This window comes from Aptenodytes patagonicus, chromosome 20 (assembly GCF_965638725.1).
Source record: "Aptenodytes patagonicus chromosome 20, bAptPat1.pri.cur, whole genome shotgun sequence".
NCBI classification, from domain to species: Eukaryota; Metazoa; Chordata; class Aves; order Sphenisciformes; family Spheniscidae; genus Aptenodytes; species Aptenodytes patagonicus.
Genome location: NC_134968.1, coordinates 8,719,146 through 8,741,430, shown reverse-complemented (window position 1 = coordinate 8,741,430; position 22,285 = coordinate 8,719,146). Strand labels below are relative to the sequence as shown.

The following is a 22,285-nucleotide window of genomic DNA, read 5'->3' as shown; positions in this document are numbered from 1 at the left end:
TTCTATGATTCTATGCCTCTGCTTTAGTTTCATCCCTATTAGTCAGCTGTCTTCAACAAGTATCAGCCCAATGTTTTCTTTAGACCTCCTTTTGCTATTGATGTACTTAAAAAAGCCCTTCTTGTTGTCAGATACAACACTGGCCAGTTTCAACTCTAATTGAGCTTTGGCCTTTTGTGTCTTCTCCCTGCATATACAAATCCTAGCTCTGTAATCATCCTGCAAAGCCTGACCTTGCTTCCAGAGATCGTACATTTTTTTTTTCCTCTTGAGCTTCACGAGGAGTTCCCTCTTCTTCCCTGTTCAGCCATTACCTGTGATGGTAACTGGTAATTGATCTCCCTGTCTTTATCTCAGTCCATGAGCTTTTTCATCTTATTTTCTCCCCTGTTCTGTTGAGGAGAGGCAGTGAGAGCTGCTTGGTGGGCATCTGGCAGCCAGATAAGGTTAACCCACCACAGGTGTACATGGCAAGATTTTGGTAACAAGGGGCCTGCATGTGCGGCCTCTCTGAGAAGAGACAAAGGGCTGCTCCATGCCAGACACAGCCACTTCCAGACAGGTCCAAAATGGACTCACCACAGGCCAACGCTGAGCCCCTGAGTGAAGCTGGTGGCACCTCTGGGAAAACATCTTTTAAGAAAGGGCAGAAATTGTCAGCTAGAGAGAGAAGGAGGGAACAAAAAGAGTGAGAAACAACAGAGGGAACAGCAAGATCAGAGGAGGAGGAGGAAATACTCCATGGTGGAGCAGATATCCACTGCAGCCTGTGGAGAAGCCACACTGGAGCAGAGGAAAAGTACGAGAGGAAAGGAGTAGCAGTGGGAAACCACTCTGGATTGACCATAACTCTCCCCACCCGCCCTGCGCTGCTTGGGACAGCAGTAGAAGAGTCTGGAATGAATGAATAAAATTGAGCATGGGAAAGGGGGAAGTAAAGGTGTTTGGTTAGTATTTGATTTTGTTTCTCACAAACTAAAACTATATTAATTGGCAATAAATTAAATTAATTTTCCCCAAATCCAATCTGGTTTGCTCTTAGCAGCAATTGGTGAGCCATGTCTCTGTCTTTATCTCAACCCACAAGATTTCTTGTTTCTGGCTGTCCTGGTTTCGGCTGGGATAGAGTTAATTTTCTTCCTAGTAGCTGGTACAGTGCTGTGTTTTGGATTTAGGATGAGAATAATGTTGATAACACAGCAATGTTTTAGTTGTTGCTAAGCAGGGCTTACACTAGTCAAGGACTTTTCAGCTTCCCATGCTCTACCGACTGAGAAAGCTGGAGGTGCACAAGAAGCTGGGAGGAGGCACAGCCAGGACAGCTGACCCAAACTGGCCATTTTGACATTCCATACCATGTGATGTCATGCTCAGTACATAAACTGGGGAAAGCTGGCCGGGGGGGGCCGCTGCTCGGGGCCTGGCTGGGCATCGGTCAGCGGGTACTGTGCATCACTTGCTTTGTGTATTATTATTATTACCATATTATTATTATTATCATCATTTTATTTCAATTATTAAACTGTTTTTATCTCAACCCACGAGTTTTTCTCACTTTTACTCTTCCAATTCTCTCCCCCATCCCACCGGGTGGGGGGGAGTGAGCGAGTGGCTGCGTGGTGCTTAGTTGCCAACTGAGGTTAAACCACGACAGGGTCACAGTATTGATTCATCTGTTCTCGATATTAGTTTATCTGATCTGCATCATACTCTTTTTTTTGCTGTACATGTTAGAGATTGGTGCTGGGTTTTGCAGTTTGCTGTGCTCTGCAGTGATTGGTGATGTTTTGCCTGGGAGGTTTGTTATTAAAACACTGGCCTTGAGCTTAACCTGGTATTTGAGCTCTGTACTGAAGACATTACTGTACTTCGGGTACCACTTCGTGGAGACAATTAGCAATTACAGTTCTTCCTCTGAGAGGTTTTTTACAGAGGAAATACAGAATGGCAGCGTCGCTACCTTCTTCTATGATGTTTCCTCCTTCATTACAGTAACTTTTCAGTATCTTGAACATCCTTGGGTAGTTAAGATGCTTCTATTGGTATCTCTTGGGAATATTGTTTTGGTTTTGTCTAAGGTTAATATGCAATTTAAGAATATCATCCAGAGATCTGCCCCAAGGCTGAATAGTTATGAGTGGCAGGGTGTGTGGGACAAGATGGGCAAGCACCTAGGCCAATGGGCACCCCCAGTATTTTGGAACTTCACTCCTGAGCAAGTGCAGAATCCTGAAAAGTTAGTAGAATATTTGGAAAAAGTATGCTGTCACCCTGGCAACTCCAGAGAGACACAGATCACTGCAACGTGCTGGGGCCTGGCCCATGCCTACCGAGCCCTGTTCAACACCATTCAGTACCCTCAAGGGGAAGAGAAGGTCTCTGGATCTGATGATAAAATGACAGGCCCTGCAGCCACTCCAACCCCAGAGACAGGCACCCCAGCTGAACCAAAGAGCCAACCTGTGCCGGTATCAGTCGCCCCTGTACACAAGAAGAAATCTTGGAAGCAGAAGTCGGCTCATTTAGTAAGGGAGGAAGAAGCTGCTTCTAAAAGGGGGCTGGAGGAAGAAGTGGACGAGGCAGACTATCCTGGAGAAGGGCCATCACGAGAACAGGAGGAGGACAGTTGGCCCCTGTTCGGGAAGGAAGAAGAGGAAGAACTCATAAACAAGGCAGTGACCACCCGATCCCTATCCCTGAATGAGCTGCGAGATATACGAAAAGATTTCAGCCGCCGTCCAGGCAAGCATATTGTCACCTGGCTGCTCCGATGCTGGGATAATGGAGCCAGTAGCCTGGAATTAGAGGGTAAAGAAGCCAAGCAGCTGGGATCCCTTTCTAGAGAAGGGGGCATTGAGAAAGCGATTGGAAAAGGCACACAAGTCCTCAGCCTTTGGAGGCAACGCCTGTCAAGCGTGAAGGAAAGGTATCCTTTCAAGGAAGATGTCATATGTCACCTAGGCAAGTGGACAACCATGGAGAGAGGTATACAGTACCTGAGGGAATTAGCCATGCTGGAGGTGATTTATGGTGACCTGAACAATGACAGCTATCCAAAGACCCAGATGAAGTTAAGTGCACACGACCCATGGGGCAGAAGTTTGTAAGGAGCGCACCATCGTCATATGCCAACTCATTGGCAGTGATAACCTGTAAGGACAGAGAGGGACAAACGGTGGATGAATTGGCTGGTCAACTCCGGCAATATGAGGAAAGTCTTTCTTCCTCCCTCGTCTCGGCTGTGGAGAAACTGTCCCGGGAGGTCCAGCGACTCAGAGAGGGTAAGTCCTACTCCCCACCTGTACTGACCAATATCTCAGCTGTTAGGAGTCAGCATTCTTTTGCTCAAGAGAGAAGATATAAAGGGTACGCACCATGGGGCACCCTATGGTTTTACCTGCGTTGACCACGGAGAGGACATGAGGAAGTGGGATGGAAAACTTACCTCAGCCCTAGGGGCACGGGTACGTGAATTGCAAGGAAAAACAATCACAAAAGGGGGTTCTTCCAGGAAAATTGCTGCTCCAGTTTCCAGTGGGCAGTTCCTCAGAGTAGAAGATCTTACTTCTGATCTTAATGAAGAAACTTCTGACTCGTATTTACAGGAAATGAGAAACGAATACTATGACGACGACTAGAGGGGCTCTGCCTCCAGCCAGGGGGACGAAAGGGACAACTGGGTTTACTGGACTGTGTGGATTCGGTGGCCTGGCACATCAGACCCACAGAAGTATAAGGCTCTGGTAGACACCGGTGCACAGTGTACCCTAATGCCATCAAGCTATAGAGGGGCAGAACCCATCTGTATTTCTGGGGTAACGGGGGGATCCCAACAGCTAACTGTATTGGAAGCCGAAGTAAGTCTAACTGGGAATGAGTGGCAGAAGCACCCCATTGTGACTGGCCCAGAGGTTCCATGCATCCTTGGCATAGACTACCTCAGGAGAGGGTATTTCAAGGACCCGAAGGGGTACCGGTGGGCTTTTGGTGTAGCTGCCTTGGAGACGGAGGAAATTAAACAGCTGTCCACCTTGCCTGGTCTCTCGGAGGACCCCTCTGTTGTGGGGTTGCTGAAGGTGGAAAACCAACAGGTACTGATCTCCACCACAACGGTGCACTGGCAGCAATATCGCACCAACCGAGACTCCTTGATTCCCATCCATAAGTTGATTCGTCGACTGGAGAGCCAAGGAGTGATCAGCAAGACTCACTCACCCTTTAACAGTCCCATATGGCCAGTGCGGAAGTCTAATGGAGAGTGGAGACTGACAGTAGACTATCGTGGCCTAAATGAAGTCACGCCACCGCTGAGTGCTGCTGTGCCAGACATGCTAGAACTTCAATACGAACTGGAGTCAAAGGCAGCCAAGTGGTATGCCACAGTTGATATTGCTAATGCATTTTTCTCAATCCCTTTGGCAGCAGAGTGCAGGCCACAATTTGCTTTCACTTGGAGGGGCGTCCAGTACACCTGGAACCGACTGCCCCAGGGGTGGAAACACAGCCCCACCATTTGCCATGGACTGATCCAGACTGCACTAGAACAGGGTGGAGCTCCAGAACACCTGCAATACATTGATGATATCATCGTGTGGGGCAACACAGCAGGAGAAGTTTTTGAAAAAGGGAAGGAAATAGTCCAAATCCTGCTGAAGGCTGGTTTTGCCATAAAACAAAGTAAGGTCAAGGGACCTGCGCAGGAGATCCAGTTTTTAGGAATAAAATGGCAAGATGGACGTCGTCAGATCCCAATGGATGTGATCAACAAAATAACAGCCATGTCTCCACCAACTAGCAAAAAGGAAACACAAGCTTTCTCAGGCGTCGTGGGTTTTTGGAGAATGCATATTCCAAATTACAGTCTGATCGTAAACCCTCTCTATCAAGTGACCTGGAAGAAGAACGGTTTCAAATGGGGCCCTGAGCAACGACAAGCCTTTGAACAAATTAAATGGGAGATAGTTCATGCAGTAGCCCTGGGGCCAGTCCAGGCAGGACAAGATGTAAAAAATGTGCTCTATACCGCAGCCAGGGAGAACGGCCCTACCTGGAGCCTCTGGCAGAAAGCACCAGGGGAGACTCGAGGTCGACCCCTAGGGTTTTGGAGTCGGGGATACAGAGGATCCGAGGCCCACTGTACTCCAGCTGAAAAAGAGCTATTGGCAGCATATGAAGGGGTTCGAGCTGCTTCAGAAGTGATCGGCACTGAAGCACAGCTCCTCCTGGCACCCCGACTGCCGGTGCTAGGCTGGATGTTGAAAGGGAGGATCCCCTGTACACATCATGCAACTGATGCTACGTGGAGTAAGCAGGTTGCACTGATGACACAACGGGCTTGAACAGGAAACCCCAGTTGCCCAGGAATCCTGGAAGTGATCATGGATTGGCCAGAGGGCAAAGATTTGGAATATCGCCAGAGGAGGAGGTGACGCCTGCTGAGGAGGCCCCAATGTATAGTGAACTACCAGAAAATGAGAAAGAATATGCCTTGTTCACTGATGGGTCCTGTCGTATTGTGGGAAAGCACTGGAGGTGGAAAGCTGCTGTATGGTGTCCTATACGACAAGTTGTAGAAACTGCTGAAGGAGAAGGTGAATCGAGCCAATTTACAGAAGTAAAGGCCATCCAGCTGGCTTTAGACATTGCTGACCGAGAAAAGTGGCCGGTGCTCTATCTGTGTACTGACTCATGGATGGTGGTAAATGCCCTGTGGGGGTGGTTGCAGCAATGGAAGCAGAGCAACTGGCAGCGCAGAGGCAAACCCATCTGGGCTGCCGCATTGTGGCAAGATATTGCTGCCCGGGTGGAGAACCTGGTTGTAAAAGTCCGTCACGTAGATGCTCACGTACCCAAGAGTCGGGCCACTGAAGAACATCAAAATAACCAGCAGGTGGATCAGGCTGCTAAGATTGAAGTGGCTCAGGTGGATCTGGACTGGCAACATAAGGGTGAATCATTTATAGCTCGGTGGGCCCATGACACCTCAGGTCACCAAGGAAGAGATGCAACATATGGGCTCGTGATCGAGGGGTGGACTTGATCATGGACACTATTGCGCAGGTTATCCATGAATGCGAAACATGCTCTGCAATCAAGCAAGCCAAGCGGTTAAAGCCTCTCTGCTATGGAGGACGATGGCTGAAATATAAATATGGGGAGGCCTGGCAGATCGATTATATCACACTCCCACAAACCCGCCAAGGCAAGCGCCACGTGCTTACAATGGTGGAGGCAACCACCGGATGGCTGGAAACCTATCCCATGCCCCATGCCACTGCCCGGAACACTATCCTGGGCCTTGAAAAGCAAGTCCTATGGCGACATGGCACCCCAGAAAGAATTGAGTCAGACAATGGGACTCATTTCCGAAACAACCTCATAGACACCTGGGCCAAAGAGCACGGCATTGAGTGGGTGTATCACATCCCCTGTCATGCACCAGCCTCTGGGAAAATGGAACGATACAATGGACTGTTAAAGACTACACTGAGAGCAATGGGTGGCGGGACGTTCAAACATTGGGATACGCATTTAGCAAAGGCCACCTGGTTAGTCAACACTCGGGGATCTGCCAATCGAGCAGGCCTTGCCCAGTCAGAACTTTTACATACTGTAGATGGGAATAAAGTCCCTGTAGTGCACATAAAAAATATGTTGGGGAAGACAGTCTGGGTTATTCCTGCCTCGGGCAGAGGCAAACCCATCCGTGGGATTTCTTTTGCTCAAGGACCTGGGTGCACTTGGTGGGTAATGCAGAAGGATGGGGAAGTCCAATGTGTCCCTCAAGGGGATTTGATTTTGGGTGAAAAGAGCCAATGATCTGAACTATATGATATTAATTGCTATATAATACTGTATATCATCACTCCTATGGTGGCTATATGCCATATTAACAGTATTACAGTAAGAATCACCTAGGTTGATGAAGAATGAACTTTGATGGAACCGGACAAGTGCAGTGGTGATGGGACCAAAACAGCCTTCAGCATGCAACAGTGCAACAGCACACACCATCTCTCCTGCCCTGAAGGACTGTTATAACAGATGGAGCCCAAAGTCACGGACTAAATGAACTCAGCAAACACTTTATAGGGACAGTCCATAGACTAAGGGAATGATATCTGTGTGTATATATCAAAAGACAGGAAAAGTAGTGGTGATTAATTGGGAGGTATTGGAAAGTGTGGGGACCTGGGCATGACGTAGGTGGTACAGAATAAGGGGTGGATACTGTCCTGGTTTCAGCTGGGATAGAGTTAATTTTCTTCCTAGTAGCTGGTACAGTGCTGTGTTTTGGATTTAGGATGAGAACAAAGTTGGTAACACAGAGATGTTTTAGTTGTTGCTAAGCAGTGCTTACACTAGTCAAAGACTTCTCAGCTTCCCATGCTCTACCGACTGAGAAGGCTGGAGGTGCACAGGAAGCTGGGAGGGGGCACAGCCAGCACAGCTGACCCAAACTGGCCAAAGGGACATTCCATACCATGTGATGTCATGCTCAGTACATAAACTGGGGGAAAGCTGGCCAGGGGGGGCTGCTGCTCGGGGCCTGGCTGGGCATCGGTCAGCGGGTGGTGAGCAATTGCATTGTGCATCACTTGCTTTATATATTCTTATTACTATTATTATTATTATTTTATTTTAATTATTAAACTGTTTTTATCTCAACCCAGGAGTTTTCTCACTTTTACTCTTCCAATTCTCTCCCCCATCCCACCGGGCGCAGGGGGGGAAGTGAGCGAGTGGCTGCGTGGTGCTCAGTTGCCGACTGAGGTTAAACCACAACACTGGTTTTCCTGTTTTCTGCCTCTGCTCTGTCCCACTATGGGGTAGAAGGGGTGAGTGAGCAGCTGAGTGGGAATTTGGTTGTTAGCCAAGGCTAATCCACCACAGCAAGGGGGAAAAAATACACAGGCAAAGCTCAGTCTAGGTACTGGAGGACTAGAAGATCCTTTCTGTGTTGGCATTTTCTGGTTGCTAACAGAAGGAGGAACTACATAACATATAGAAAGCATAAACCATTTGAAATCAGCATCTTAAATTCACAGTTGCACAATGCTGATGTTGCATCTGGGAAACAATTCATTCACTTGGATGGGCTACTCCAGCATTCACAACTGCCTTAGGGAGCTAGAAAATACCTTCAACATGCTCTCCTTTAAAGCTTGTTTGACTAGATTGTTCCTGGGTGAGTAGATGTACGGGTTAAGCATGTGAGTCACCACAGAGAACAAGAAAGAAAGAACTTTGTCAGAGTCCTGCCCACCTCGTTGTGCTGGGTGGATATACCTGTAAATACATGTGCTGTAAAATAACATCACCACCATGAGGTGAGCTGAGCAAGTGGAAAATGCCTTCTTCCTACCTGTGGAAGATGGTATATGCAAAATGGTGATAATAATGCAGCCATAAGAAATAGCAGTTAGTATTAAGGTACCAGGTATGATGATAATTAGTATGATAAGCATCAGTCCTTCGATGAACGCTGTGTATGTGCAGGACAGTTGCAACAACAGGGAAGTATCACAGTAAAAGTGGTTCATGACATTGGGACCACAGAATGGCAACTGGACAATCATAATGGTGGGAGGAAACATCACGAGAAAACTCACTGCCCAGCAAGCCAGGACCAGCTGGAGGCAAACTCTGTTGTTCATAATTGTTGTATAATGCAAAGGATGGCAAATGGCAACATACTGATCAAAGAATATTGTTGCCACATGGAAGAATGTGCAGGTACCCAAGTAAAAGAAAAGCAGCATCTGAAGGTAACAACCAGGCAGGGAAATCATCTCCTCCTATCAGAAAGCTGTAGAGGGTGTTGGGAATTAACATGGAGGTGAAAGTGATTTCCAAAAGGGCAAAATTTCTGAGGAAGTAGTACATTGGAGTCTGAAGAAAATGATTCACAAGAGCGATGCTGATGACAGTAATGTTTCCAAGCAGGATCAAATAGAAAGAGGATGATCTCCAAATGGCGGCTGTTAGTCAGCCCCAAGAGGACAAATTCCACTACTGTTGTGTGGTTCATTGAGGCTTCATTGCTAGCAGAAGAAGGAAAAAAGGCCCATTTTGAGAACTAGTGGAAAACAACAGAGCACAAGTCAGTTTGGCTTTGCTAACATTAAAGGACAATACCATTAATGAACCCCTTGTAAAAGACTGGAGCAACCACAATAACCACATATTAACTATCTTGTTCACGTAAACGGAGTCCCAAGCTCCATTTGTAACACTGAGTCCTCACTGTAACATCAGTTAAAATGATTCATACAGTTCCCTCTTAGTATAGTTGAGAGAGGTGCACATGCAGAAACTGTTATAGACCCTAGGACAAATGAATCTCTGAATGGTCTGACAACATTCACCCTCCATCAAATATAGAAAAAAAGCCAATGCACACAGTGAGTACTTTGACTAAGTGCCCAAAGACTTACTAGTTGAAATGAATTCAAAAGCAGTATTGCAGAGGAATGCAATCACACTGCAGACTGACAATGAAGCAGATTAGACTAGTTGATTGTCCTGGTTTCGGCAGGGATAGAGTTAATTTCCTTCCTAGTAGCTGGTACAGTGTTTTGGATTTAGGATGAGAACAAAGTTGATAACGCACCAATGTTTTAGTTGTTGCTGAGCAGTGCTTACACTAGCCAAGGACTTTTCAGCTTCCCATGCTCTACCGACTGAGAAGGCTGGAGGTGCACAAGAAGCTGGGAGGGGGCACAGCCAAACTGGCCAAAGGGACATTCCATACCATGTGACGTCATGCTCAGTACATAAACTGGGGAAAGCTGGCCGGGGGGGCCGCTGCTCGGGGACTGGCTGGGCATCGGTAGGCGGGTGGTGAGCAATTGTACTGTGCATCACTTGCTTTGTGTATTATTATTATATTATTATTATTATAATTTTATTTCAATTATTAAACTGTTTTTATCTCAACCCACGAGTTTTTTCTCACTTGTGCTCTTCCAATTCTCTCCCCCATCCCACCGGGGCTGGGGGGGGAGGAGTGAGCGAGCGGCTGCGTGGTGCTTAGTTGCCGACTGAGGTTAAACCACGACATTGATGGCTACATTAGTATTGCAAAAGAGAAACTTACTGCAGTTAAAAGGAGATAAAAAGAAAAAGACAGAGAGAGGGAGAGACTTTACAGAGAAAAGGCCAGACAGAAAGACAGCAATGCTACAAAGAGGAGGGTGACTGGTTATCACTGAGAGAAGGCAAAATGTGTAAAGAAATGGACGGATGCTACACTAAGCAAGTGTATAAGAGGGGGAAGGGGAAAGTATGGGAAAATTTTCTGTTTACTTTGCATTTACCCTCAGCTCTACAGCTCCAGTGGATCAACTCTGATGCTGATGGTCATTCTTTCTTCTTCAGAGCACCTGCCTCCAAGTATCCCTTCACCATACAACATCCTACCCCAAACTCAGACATGTACATTGTCCAGTGCACTGTGTCTACTGCACTACTGTACTACACTGCTACAACAGTCACCACTGTGGTTTCCATTAGCTTGTGGAAGTGAAGTGGAACCTGAAAACCCTGGCTGATGCCCTTCAATCACATTCTTTTCTTGCAGCCTTGCAAGGTCACATCTATGGGTTTTCAACTGCATTCTTCTTTTTTCTCCCAGACACCAGCCCTTCTTGCTCTAAAAAGAGACATACGTCTCATTTTGCACTCAGATCTCCCAGGTTTTATCTATTGTGTCTGGATCTTTGAATCTGGTTTTAGACTCATTTCAGATTATTTCTGAATGATTGAAATAAACACCAAGACAATGAGTTTCCAGGGAAAGCAAGCACATCTTAGATAGCCATAGCCCATACCAAACATGCCACTCAATTTTCCTTCTTCAAATGCCCCTTACAAAATGCTCAACAAAAGGGTAGATACAAGCTAGGATGCTACAACCCTTCTTATCACACTATTCCCATCAAATCTTTCCCTTTTAGTGCCCTTTTTCCAGCAAAATGCAGGGTTTTATTAGCATCATCTCATTGTTTTTTTCTCAAAAAACACCAAAACAAAGCAACTCCCCTCTCACAAAACATATAAAATATAGAACATATTTTTTAATACCACAGATGGACAAGTATCATCTGGAAGCTGAGAGCGGTCCCTTAAAACAAGAAACTCCCTCAGTAACAACTAAAAGCTTTTACTTTAGTTTGGAGACTAAAAGTTAAGTTTTCCAGGCCATTGTCCCCTTAATCTTTCCCTGTCTCTGAAAAATCACACTCAAACTCTAAGAAATGGTCCAAATAGTTACCAGTATATCCACAACAATCCAGGATGCTTCAAAAAGGATTCCGAGTCTGATGTTTCTCCTTCATCTAGTTTGACATCTGATTTTTGGCAAATAAATTTCCTCTCTTTTCAGCTCCTTTTTATAATAGTGGTAGCATATTACATTCTTGTACTTCCTCACTGAGTCAAACCTCAAGGATGAATTCAGTATCGAAATCTGCCAAGCACCTTCTGCGAAAACATTTGTGGAAGTTTGAAGAACAGCAAGAATATAAGCAAACCATAGAGAAAATAAGATTGGAAAGGACCTCTGGAGGTCCAATCCCTTGCTAAAAGCAACGCTAACTTCAAAGCTGGACAAGGCTGCTCATGACCTTCTCAAGTTAAGTGTGGATATCTCCAAGCATGGGGATCCCACAACTTCCCTGGTCACCGCCTCATGCTTCACCATTTTCATTGTGAAGAGTTATTTCCCTGTGTCCAGTGGAAATTTACCTGTTTAAGCCATAACCCACACCTCTTGTCCTTTCACTGTGCACTTCTGAGAGGTCTGGCTCTGACTTCTCTATAAATCCCCTTCAGACAGTGGACAGTACAGCTAGATCCCTCCTCTAAACTTTGTCTACTCCCTCTGCTTCTGTTCATGTGTCACGTGCCCCAGTTCTCTGATCAACTTCCTCGTCCTCCATTGGACTCACACCATTTTGATAATATCTTTGGGGTTTTTTACTGGGCGGGGGGAGCTATACTGTACACAGTTCTCTAGATTCAGTCTCACAAGTGCCAAGCAACAAGAAATTAGCACCTATCCCGAATGGCTGGCTACACTCTTGTGAACATAGCCCGGTTTGCAGTGAACCTTCACTGTCACAGAGGCACACTGTTGATGTGTTCAGCATGTCATCCACCAGAAGCCCACAGGTCTGTCTGCAGAGTTGTTCCACAGCCAGTCAGCTTCCAGCCTACACCTATGGATGGGGTTATCCCATCCCACACGCAGGACAACTGAAGGGAGCCCACTCCACCTCACATAGTACATGAACTAAGTAGTGGCTAGCTCCCTAGCTACCGTGGTTACTACCAGGAGCTAAGTTCAAAGCACCAACATCAGACAGGAACTAGAGTATTAAACCACCCTTTGGCACCATCTGTCTTTCTCTATTCACCATTATGAGTAAAGTGACTAACATGGATTCCTAAAGCAGAGATCTAAAGCTAGTGGAGGAAACACCCCCTTGTAAGAACTTGTAAGCCAAGTCCATGAGAAGGAGTATCCCAGATCCTTACTTAAATTAGGACTCACTCATCTCAATCAGCCCATTTTTTAGCTGTGGAAAGGAGGAAAGGACAAACAGACATTACTGCAAGTCTCAGTTCTGCTGGAATCAAAACTCTACTTTGACTGTTAATACTTTCCCTCGTCGTGAGGGAAGCAATTCACAGGTTGGGTTGAAATCCTTCACCATGCACCAAGAAGAAATAAACAAAATTACCATTAACTATTTAGTACAGGAAGAAAGAGGGCGACTCCAAGCTATAGCCCATCTATTTATTTGTAACATGTTTTTCTCTACTCTGGTGATGTTCCTGGAGCTAGTAATAAATCAACAGCAATAGGATGTTTGGTAATAAGGAAGTTCTGAAGTAAGAGTGGGAACCACCCAAGATGATATTGTGATATGCCTTTCCAGCAGGTGCAGGTATTATTCTGCCACTTGTTAATCCATGGTTTGTACTAGGGCTCATCACACTTAGCTCATTTGCACTGTCCTGTCTGTCATGGCTCATTACACTCTGTTACTCAACCTTTGATCGAGGTAAAGTTGTACTACTCCCACTCTATTCTACCCCTTTGCCTTAGCATCATCTGGCAAATACGTGCAATGTATAGATGCCATTATACTTTCACTTGCATTATACATCATTAGAGGGCAAATAGCTTAAGTTTTCCCAGGTGTATATACTCAATACACAAAAATTATGATAAAAACCAGTATGGTGCAAGCTAATCAATGGCCATCAGGTCCTAGTAATCTTAACCCTTATGAAAGCAGCTTTCTTTATTCACATTGTACTAACTGTAAATTAGTTTTCTGTTTCTTCTATGCAGACACCAGCTGGGCAGTTTCAATACGTAACTCAAACTTTATAGGTATTTGCCACTTCTTGCAGTTACATCTACTGCTGGTGTTGTGGCTCACCGAGAGTGCAGTAGCCATACCATAGATGCCCAGCATCCATCAGCCTAAGGCATACTGGAACTATGAACCCTGGGAGGGCCATGCTATTGTGACAACTGCTCTTACCTCTTGCTTTTGGGGGCTAGTAACAGCTTGGCACCAACATGGATCCTTTCCACCTCAGGTCCTCTGTGTCTACAGTGTCTGCATACCAGTGTTCCCCCCATCTCTCTATTACCGGGGGTTTTATAGACAAATGTCAGCACAAGTTGTCAATCCAGTCAGTCTCCAGAGATTTCATGGTATACCTTTCTAGCAGTTTTAGGTACTGTTCTCCTGTCACTTGTTGATTGGTGGCCTCTGCGAAGGCTCATCACACACAGTTCTTATTTACATTGTCCTGCTGACCACGTCTCATTACACTCAGCTATTCAACTTGTGATCAAGGCAAGGGGGTGATACTCATGTGACATACACTCAACTACACCCATGGTGAGGTGACTGCCACCCCATAGCAGAATTCTAAAATGAGACAGACTACCATCACAGTCAAGTGTCTATTGTTGTTGCCTGCAAATGGAGACCTTTGTGAGCTGTGTGTATTTCCTCCTGCTCTCAGCATGGAGGACAAGAAAAGTTACAATGCAGTAAAGGAAACACATCGATATTAGCAGGAGGACAGAGAGGTCTAAGGCTAGCATAACTCCAAGAGAAAATGCACTGAAGAAAAAAAATAGAATGACCCTACAGCTGATCCTACCTTGCAGCAGAGAGATGGGAGCAATTATACATTTGACTGTAAACCATGGCGCTTTCACGTGCTGCCTCTACGATCCAAATTCCCCCCAGAGCTTAGCGCAACACTGAACAGTGTCTCTACAAGATCTGCAACTTCCACTTTGCTTGGTGTCACAGAATAACCAGAATGCAACTGAGGTAGGTCAGGACAGAAGCAGGTTATTGCTACAACTATAAGGGAGAGAAGAGAGCAGCAGTGACTCTGCTGATGTGAACTCTGCCCAAATGGGGCAGCTACAGAGTTTATACACCTTTGGGTTATACGACTCATTCTTCTTCAAGCCGTGTCAGATAAGCAGGACATGGTAAATCACAACAGAGAGTGGATTACTTCAGATAAGGAGTGTCTAGACAGTCCATCCTTTTACAAACAATTCATTCCTTCAACAGTCGGGTCCTGCTGACTCTAGTGAGGCTATCAAGTCACACTGCAGACATCTAACTAGAGAAGTCTGCAAACCTCTGCCTATGAGGTGTTAGCTATTTTATTTCTACACTGGGGAAAGGATCAGCACAAGTAAAAAGCTTCAGATGTTTTCAAGTTAGCATAGCTGGAGCAAAAGAGATGGATTTTGGTTAGCATTGGGTTAGCAAAAGTCTAAGAACTTTCACTTGTCAGCCCAAAAAGAAATCTCATGCAACAAATAATCCTTGAGCATTCATTCCAGGTTTTTAGGTGGAGTAATGGCCATTCCTTTCTTCTCAAGGGCCTTGTGAACAACAGAATCAGTTGTGTGGTTTGGGGTTTTTTTCAGCTGCTATATTTGTTGACTCAGTCATGAGGAATTAAAAGGATATTAGATACTAAATCTCAAGTGTACAGGATAAATATTGGTTCTAGACAGAGAATAACAATGCAGGACAGAGGCAAAGACCAAGGAGATGCTTAAGGGGAGCAAAAGGAAGTGGTGCTGCAGAAAAATGGGCAGAGAATCGGTGGGAGTTGCAAGGGTGTTAGAAGTGTAGAAAACGGGAGTACCTGACTACAGGGTCCTGTAGGGTATTTTTAAAATCATCATTTGTAGAATCATTAGATGATGATAAATCACAGAGTAATATAGTTTGGAAGAGACATCTGGAGATCTCTGGTTCAACTCCCAGTCAAAGCAAGCCCAAACTGGAGCAGCTGCTCAAGGCCTTGTTCAGTTCAGTTCTGAAAACCTACAAGATATTCAAGAATTTTTCAGGGTCCCTGTTCCAGTGCTTTACTACATTGTGAAAAATCTTTTCTGAATATCTAACTGAAATGTCTCGTGTTGTGTCCATTGGTTCTCATCCTATCTCTGTGCATCTGCAAGAAGAATCTAGCTCTGCCTTTTATATACCCCACCAAAAGGTAGCTGAATGTCACATTAAGATCCCACCTGAGCCTTTTCTTCTTGAGATAGAACAAACCCAGTTGCCTCAGCATCATGTCTTGTGCTCCAGCCTCCACCTCTCCTGAACTTGCTCCAGTATACCGAAGTCTACCATGTTCTGGGGAGTCCCAAACTAGACCCAGTATTGCAGATGGGGTTTCGCAAGTGCTGAACAGAAGGGAATCATCATCTTCCTTGACCTGCTGCCTATGTTCCTTTTAAGATGGCCCAGAATATGCTTTCTTTACTGACTTAATGTTCACTTGTTCACTCCAGGTCTCTTTTTGCAAAGCTGCTTTCCAGCCAATCAGCCCCAAGACTCTTCTGTTCCATGATGTTATCCCACATCAGGATCAGGACTTTGCTCTAAACTTCGTTGAACTTGGTGGTGTTTCTTTTGATACATTTCTTGGCCTGTCAAGGTCAGCCTCAATAGTAGCCTTGCCCTCCAGTATATCGATTGCTCCTTCCAACTTGGTATCATCCACAACCTAGCTGAGAGTTAACTCTGTCCAATCACCCAGGTTGTTAATAAAGACAGTATTGATCCCTGAAGGATTCCACTAATAGCCATCTGCCATCTGGACTTTGCATTATTGATCATCACCTTTTGAACTTGGGAGGTCCACCACTTTATAATTCACCTCTTCATTCCGTAGCTCACCAGTATTTTATGTGCACCCGAGCTCTGGGGTAGCAATAACAATCTCCCCCCCCAAACGTTGTTCTTCAGAGCCATGGAGAGAACATCAAATGCAGGCATTCTCTGATGAAAGGAGATGACTTCCAGCCAGTCTTTCTTCGCTCATCAGCATGGGAAGCTCCCACGTGTCCCAGCAATCCTGAGCACGACCAAAATTGTTGGAGTGCCCCAGGACTGCAGCCACCATCTTCACCCAGGACATGGTATCACAGAGCTGTCTGGGCTTGGTAAGGTGAAGAGGAAACCCTACAGTTTCTGATGCTTCTCTGTAGATGTGAATATGCAGAGGATGTCCACAAGGGCAGCAGTTGCTAGCATTTGGGGGAAGAAGCAAGGGACATGGCTGTGGAACCCATTCGCACACAGGCCTTTGCTCCTGTGCTGGACAAGAGAGGGAACACAGGCAAATGATTATTCCCAGAGATGCCACAAAAAAGGGCAACTGTCCAACGGAAAAAGGTCCCAGTCCCCTTATGGGCACTGCAGAGAAACCCTGGGGGAATATGCATGCTCAGATCCCAATTTCCTCCATGACCAGTGAGACTTAACACATCAGGATACCAGAGGCTGTAGAAGGAAGACAGGTAACCCCCCAGACTGCGTCCTAGCAAAATCATGCTGTTAATCCCATCTCCTAGCCACAGAAATTGAGCTCAAATGTAGAAGGTCTCTTCTACAGGACAAGGCTCCTTCAGGAGGCACTGGAGGCATGATCATAGGGTGGGGCACCTGTAAATATCCCAGCTCAGCCCTACCACTTACAGACATGGACTTCAAAGGGCAAACAGTCTGCACAAGTTGAATCCAAAGAAGGGAATGTGTACACACTTCCCCTGTCCAACCCCCAGATGGGTGCATTCCCTACCACATAAACACAAGTGATGTTTCTTGGCCATCTCTCTATCCCTATCCCAAGGACAGATAAGGAGAAGACATTCATGGGGGACCAAGCACACAAGTTAGAAGGGATAAGGTCTCCAAAGTTTCAGGCTACAGGATTGATGCCATGATGTAGTTCAAGTGACACACAAACATCGCTGCTGTCAGAGGGCAGGGTATATGAAAATGCCGCACCTTCATTTCAGAGCCTGTTTGGAAGCATCAGCTGTCCACACGGAGAGCTTCCCTGGTTTGGGAGTGACAGGAAGGCTGGAATGATTTAAACGGAAGATTTGGGTAAAAAAGCTGTGCTTCTGGTCTCTTGACAAAAGTTGTGGGGTTTTTTTTTCCCAAAAAAACCCTAAAAGCAGCAGAATCATTTTGATCTCATTTCAGGCTCACCGTCATGGGAGTTTTTAATCAAAAGCAAGGAAATCAACCATTTGCCTTTCCCCAGCTGTGAGGAGGGGGCCACAAAAGTCAGGCTTCCACCACTCCCCTCGAGAATTCGGACAGTCTTTCTGTAAAATAGCCAGCAAACACACAGGCACACACTCGCACCCTGAGCCCCTCCCCTCCCACTCAGCGGAGGCCACCTCAGGCCAGAGCGTCTCCCATCAGGATCCGCTGCTGCCAGCGGTGTGGGTTTTCCCCTGACGGGCCCTTTTCCGGCAGGCCGGCCCCACGGCGGGCAGGTGTGACGGGCAGCGCGGGCAGGCAGGCGGCCAGGCCCTGCCGCCCCTAGCCAGCACCGCCCCGCGTACGCCGGGGGACTGGCCACAATGTCGCCACGGGGGACCGCGAAACTCTGCCCGCGGGCAGGGCCGGGACGGGCCCCCGCCCCCCCCTCCACGCGCCCCGCCGCACTGCAACAGCGCGCCCCGAAACCAGGGACCGGGACCCCGCCGGCCTCTGCAGGGCGAGCGCCCCCCGCCCCGACCCGGCGCTGCGGCCGCTCACGACCCGCGGGGGCCCCAGGCTGGGCGCAGCGGGAGGACGCGGCCGCCCCGCCCGGGTGCTAGCGGCCTAATCCGCCTAGCAACAGCCGCCGCTGAGCTCTCATTGGCTCTTGGAAGGACCCGCTCTCTAATCCGCCTAGCAACAGCCGCCGCTGGGCTCTCATTGGCTCTTGGAAGGACCCGCTCTCTAATCCGCCTAGCAACAGCCGCCGCTGGGCTCTCATTGGCTCCTGGAAGGACCCGCTCTCTAATCCGCCTAGCAACAGCCGCCGCTGGGCTCTCATTGGCTCTTGGAAAGCTTCGGGGGTGAGGACTCAATAAAGCCTTCAGCGCATGCGCTAGCTAGAGAACCCGGTCCACTTCGCCCCTTCCGCGACACGTATGCAAGCGCATGCGTACAGCGGCGGGCGGCACCTCCCAGTTCCGCCCTTTCGCGGGCAAGTAACCGCGCCTGCGCTGCACTCACTGACCCGGCGGCGGGTTAGGCGTGCGCCTGCGCCGCAGTGCCCCGGAAGCGCTTGCTCGGGCTGCTTCCGGCCACCTCAGGCTGGCCGGCGGGACCATGTCGGGCGCGGCGGGCTCCGGCGCGGGGGCGGCGGGCTCGGTGGGCTCGGTGGTGCGGCGCTTCCTGGCGGAGTACGGCAGCGGCACGCCGAGCCGCCTCAAGGTGCTGGACGCCTACCTTCTCTACGTGCTGCTCACCGGGGCGCTCCAGTTCGGCTACTGCCTCGGCGTCGGCACCTTCCCCTTCAACTCCTTCCTCAGCGGCTTCATCTCCGCCGTCGGCAGCTTCATCCTCGGCGGTCAGTGCCCCGCCACGCCCGCCCCGGCCCCGCGCGGTTCTCCCTGGAATCCCCTTCGCAGCCGCGCACTCTCTGTAGCGAAGCCTGAGCCTCCCCCAGCGACGGCGGAGCCCCCAGCAACGCCCAGAGGGCCCCGGCCGTCAGAGAGTTGCCTTAGAAATATCCAGATCTCTTGTAGTAACCAGGGGATTCCTTTAGCAGCCACAGGTGTTCCCCAACAGCCCCAGGGAGTCGCCCACAGCAGCCCTCAAACCTGCCCCACCAGCCAGGGAGTCCCCATGGCAACCTCCAACACCCCCCTTTCCCCCATAATGCCCAGCTCTGCCCCCAGAAACCTGCAGGCTCCTGCCCCAGCCCGCCCTGCAGCATTATGCTCCACAGCAACTGTGAACCTGTGAGGGTCCTGCCTGTATGCACCACAGAGCCTGGCTCCTTATCAGCCCCAGGGTGTCCTTGCTTCTTCCTGGCAGTCAGGGAGCCCTCCCTTTTACCATCTTGTATTGGTGTCCTTCTTTAGCAACCGTCCCATGGTGAAACCCAGACTGTAGCAATGACTGCTCCAAGGTGTTGCTCTCCCACAACGGCCCCCAAAACAGCCTCAGAATCATTTAGACTGGAAAAGAGCTTTAAGGTCATCTGTGCAGCCCTCCCCAACACACCCAATGGAGAACATAGGAATATCCCCATTTCTATGCGAGTCCCATCCTGTTATAAGCCTGTTCCCCTCGGGACTCACTTGGCCCCCCGGATGGTGTAGGGTTATGGGAGAGCTGATTGCGTAAAAGCCCTGTGCAAATCCCCTGCCGGTGTCCTGCTCATCTTACAATAAAGACAGAGTTACCTCTTCCTGTGGTAGCCTGGTGGAACAGTGACCCAGACTGGGGTGGGCTGCCCCAGGAAGACTCTGCTTCCCACCATGACTTCATTTTGTGATCCCTAATCTCTCATTCTTTCTCTGCCATGCAGTTTGCCTCCGGATCCAGATCAACCCCCAGAACAAAGGCGAGTTCCAAGGCATTTCACCGGAGCGGGCATTTGCTGATTTCCTCTTTGCCAACACCATCCTCCATCTTGTCGTCATCAATTTTGTTGGCTGAACTCTAGAAGAAACTGTGAGGTACTGATTCATGGGGTCACAAAAGGGGCAACCACAGCTCACATGACTTCAGTACTTTTGTAGAGTTGGGAGAGAACTAGACAGATAGTGAAGCCAGGATTCCTAGCTCCTAGCTTCATCTTGGCCAAGTACAGTTAAGCTGTTGTCCTCTAGGTTGATACAGGGTTAGGACTTACGGCTTTCTGGTTTTGTGCATGTACTTTTTGGCTTTTATCATTTAAAAGGCACTTTAACTAGGAGTGTTGCAGAAACCTGCCCACATTTCTCACTTATAAGAGAAATACACCATTTTGCTGGAGGGGCTTTAGGAGCTGGAACTCCTGGGCTCTATTTGGAGGCCATGGTATGGCTGGTGTCCAAGCCTTGAGTTTCTCAGCAGATGCGAGGAGGGAGTTTGGAACAGGGAGAGGAGGACAGGAGGACATGCCCTGTTGTTACTGTTGCTAGGGGCCACAAGATCGCTGGAGCTTGTGGGGTATTTCCTCTTCCCTTTGCAGAAACATCGCTCATGTTCCCTTTCTCTCTTTCCAGGTCTTGAATTGCTCTTGAGCTCTGATGCCAAAGCCTGGCATTGGGAGGTGCTGTTCCCCAGCAGACCTACTTCCTTGGTGGAGGAAGGGGACGCACGGATGCACAGCTCAAGATTTTTCCCCACAGACTGTCCTATGGAGGGGTCTGCTGCCTCGTTACAGTTACTGTAATCCGTTCCGTCAATAAAACCCTTTATAATACTGCAGTCTTTTCCCTATTGGTGACAAATACAGAGGTTCTTCTGACACCCAAGTTCCCTCTCAGGCACAACTCCCTGTTTTTACCCCCCTCCCTCCCTCCCTTTCTACCCAGCAGACTTTTTTCTGTGCCCCAGTTTCGGAGGGAAGCAGGAAACAAGTCGTCATGGAAACTCAATTGTCATCCACCCTTTTCATCTCCCTGTTTCCTGCCCCTTTATCTTATGGAAAGTATATTGCCAGCGTGCCCCCAGGCTTCAAAGCTGTGGAAAATTTGGGTTAGGCTGTGGTTAGCAGTCATGAACAGAAGGAAGCAGAGGGTGTCCTCCAGCACATCCCCAGGTGTACCCATCTTCCCACAGGCCCTCCCGTATCTCTCAAAGGCATAAGGGGCAGAGCTGGACGTCCCAGCTGGACTTACAGCCTCACTAAGGCCTGGTAATGACACAGCCACCCTGCCACCGTGTTATCTTTTCTTCAGTCTGGTGTGCTGATCAACCCGAGGATGTTGGAAGGGGCTGCCAAGCTGTGTCAGTGCCTCAGACAGAGCTGCACTTGAGCTGTCCTGGGTCCATGGAGAAGCTCACCCCTCAGACTTAACCTCATTGAAAATCCTTCCCCCTCCAAAGCACTGTGAAATGCTTAAACTCAATGGCTTTGGCCCTTGGCTGTAGCCCAAGCTAGCTCCTGCATTGAGGTCAAATGCTTCTTTGTCCTGATGGAAAATTAGAGCCCTGTGGTGACCAGATTATGGGCACAGCACAAGATACTAACCCCAGCTAGCCCCTCTGCACCCTTGGCTGCAGGATTTACCTGAGTTACCTTCATGCATGAGGCTTCATCCTTGTACTGATCCTGCTTCACACTTGTCTGGTTTGCTCTGCAGCTGAAACACTGGATAGGTAAAATGTGCGTTGAGGCTATGTGACAAAAAAATGCTTGTCTGCTGGCACTCAGGAGGTAAAACATGGGGTCTGATAGCTTCAACCTCTCAGCATTGGATTATGGCTCCTGTTTACCACCTTTTCCCTTTTAGCATTTCCAGCTGTGCTGCAGCCATTAAACCCATAAAAGCGTGAAACCTGGGGCTTCTAAGTCTCTTGCCTAACATAGGGTCTGAAGAGTGAGGTATGAGGGAGCAGGGTCGGTACTGTCTCAAAGGATGCTGTCTGGGTCTGTGGTAGGAACACAGAATTCACGCCAGCTCTGACACCACCGCCTCCCTCCAGCCCCAGACATTAAGCTGCATTTGTTTACAATGGTACCAGCTTTGTACTGCTGGGGAGCAGGCAGGGGACTCGACAGCACGTAGGGATTGTAAATGAGCCACCGAGCTCTTCTTTCCTATAAGAAGGGCCCTCTGTGAGCCAGGCCCGTGGCAGACGGAGCCGGCACGTTGACAGGAGGAACAGCTCAGGGTCTCCCTTTGCCACTGCCGCTGCTGCTGTTTGCGAGCTGCGAGTGCCTCCCTGTGGCCCTGTGGGACTCGGTCTCCCCACGGTGTGGC

General features: G+C 48.3%; 2 protein-coding genes across 2 annotated transcripts; one reads left to right on the top strand and one right to left on the bottom strand.

Moving 5' to 3' along the window:
- Nucleotides 1-8,111: 8,111 nt before the first annotated feature.
- On the bottom strand, nucleotides 8,112-9,031 carry LOC143169230 (olfactory receptor 6E1-like). Its single transcript, XM_076356504.1, is given in 3 exon segments — nucleotides 8,112-8,799; nucleotides 8,801-8,950; nucleotides 8,952-9,031. Coding segments are annotated over 3 exon segments (918 nt in total).
- A 9,629-nt stretch (nucleotides 9,032-18,660) lies between these two features.
- DAD1 (defender against cell death 1) lies at nucleotides 18,661-20,781 on the top strand. The gene is made up of 3 exons (XM_076356624.1): nucleotides 18,661-18,933; nucleotides 19,900-20,050; nucleotides 20,582-20,781. The coding sequence occupies exons 1-2, from the start codon at nucleotides 18,693-18,695 to the stop codon at nucleotides 20,028-20,030; spliced, it is 372 nt and encodes a 123-aa protein (XP_076212739.1). The 5' UTR covers nucleotides 18,661-18,692; the 3' UTR covers nucleotides 20,031-20,050; nucleotides 20,582-20,781.
- The last annotated feature ends 1,504 nt before the right edge of the window (nucleotides 20,782-22,285 follow it).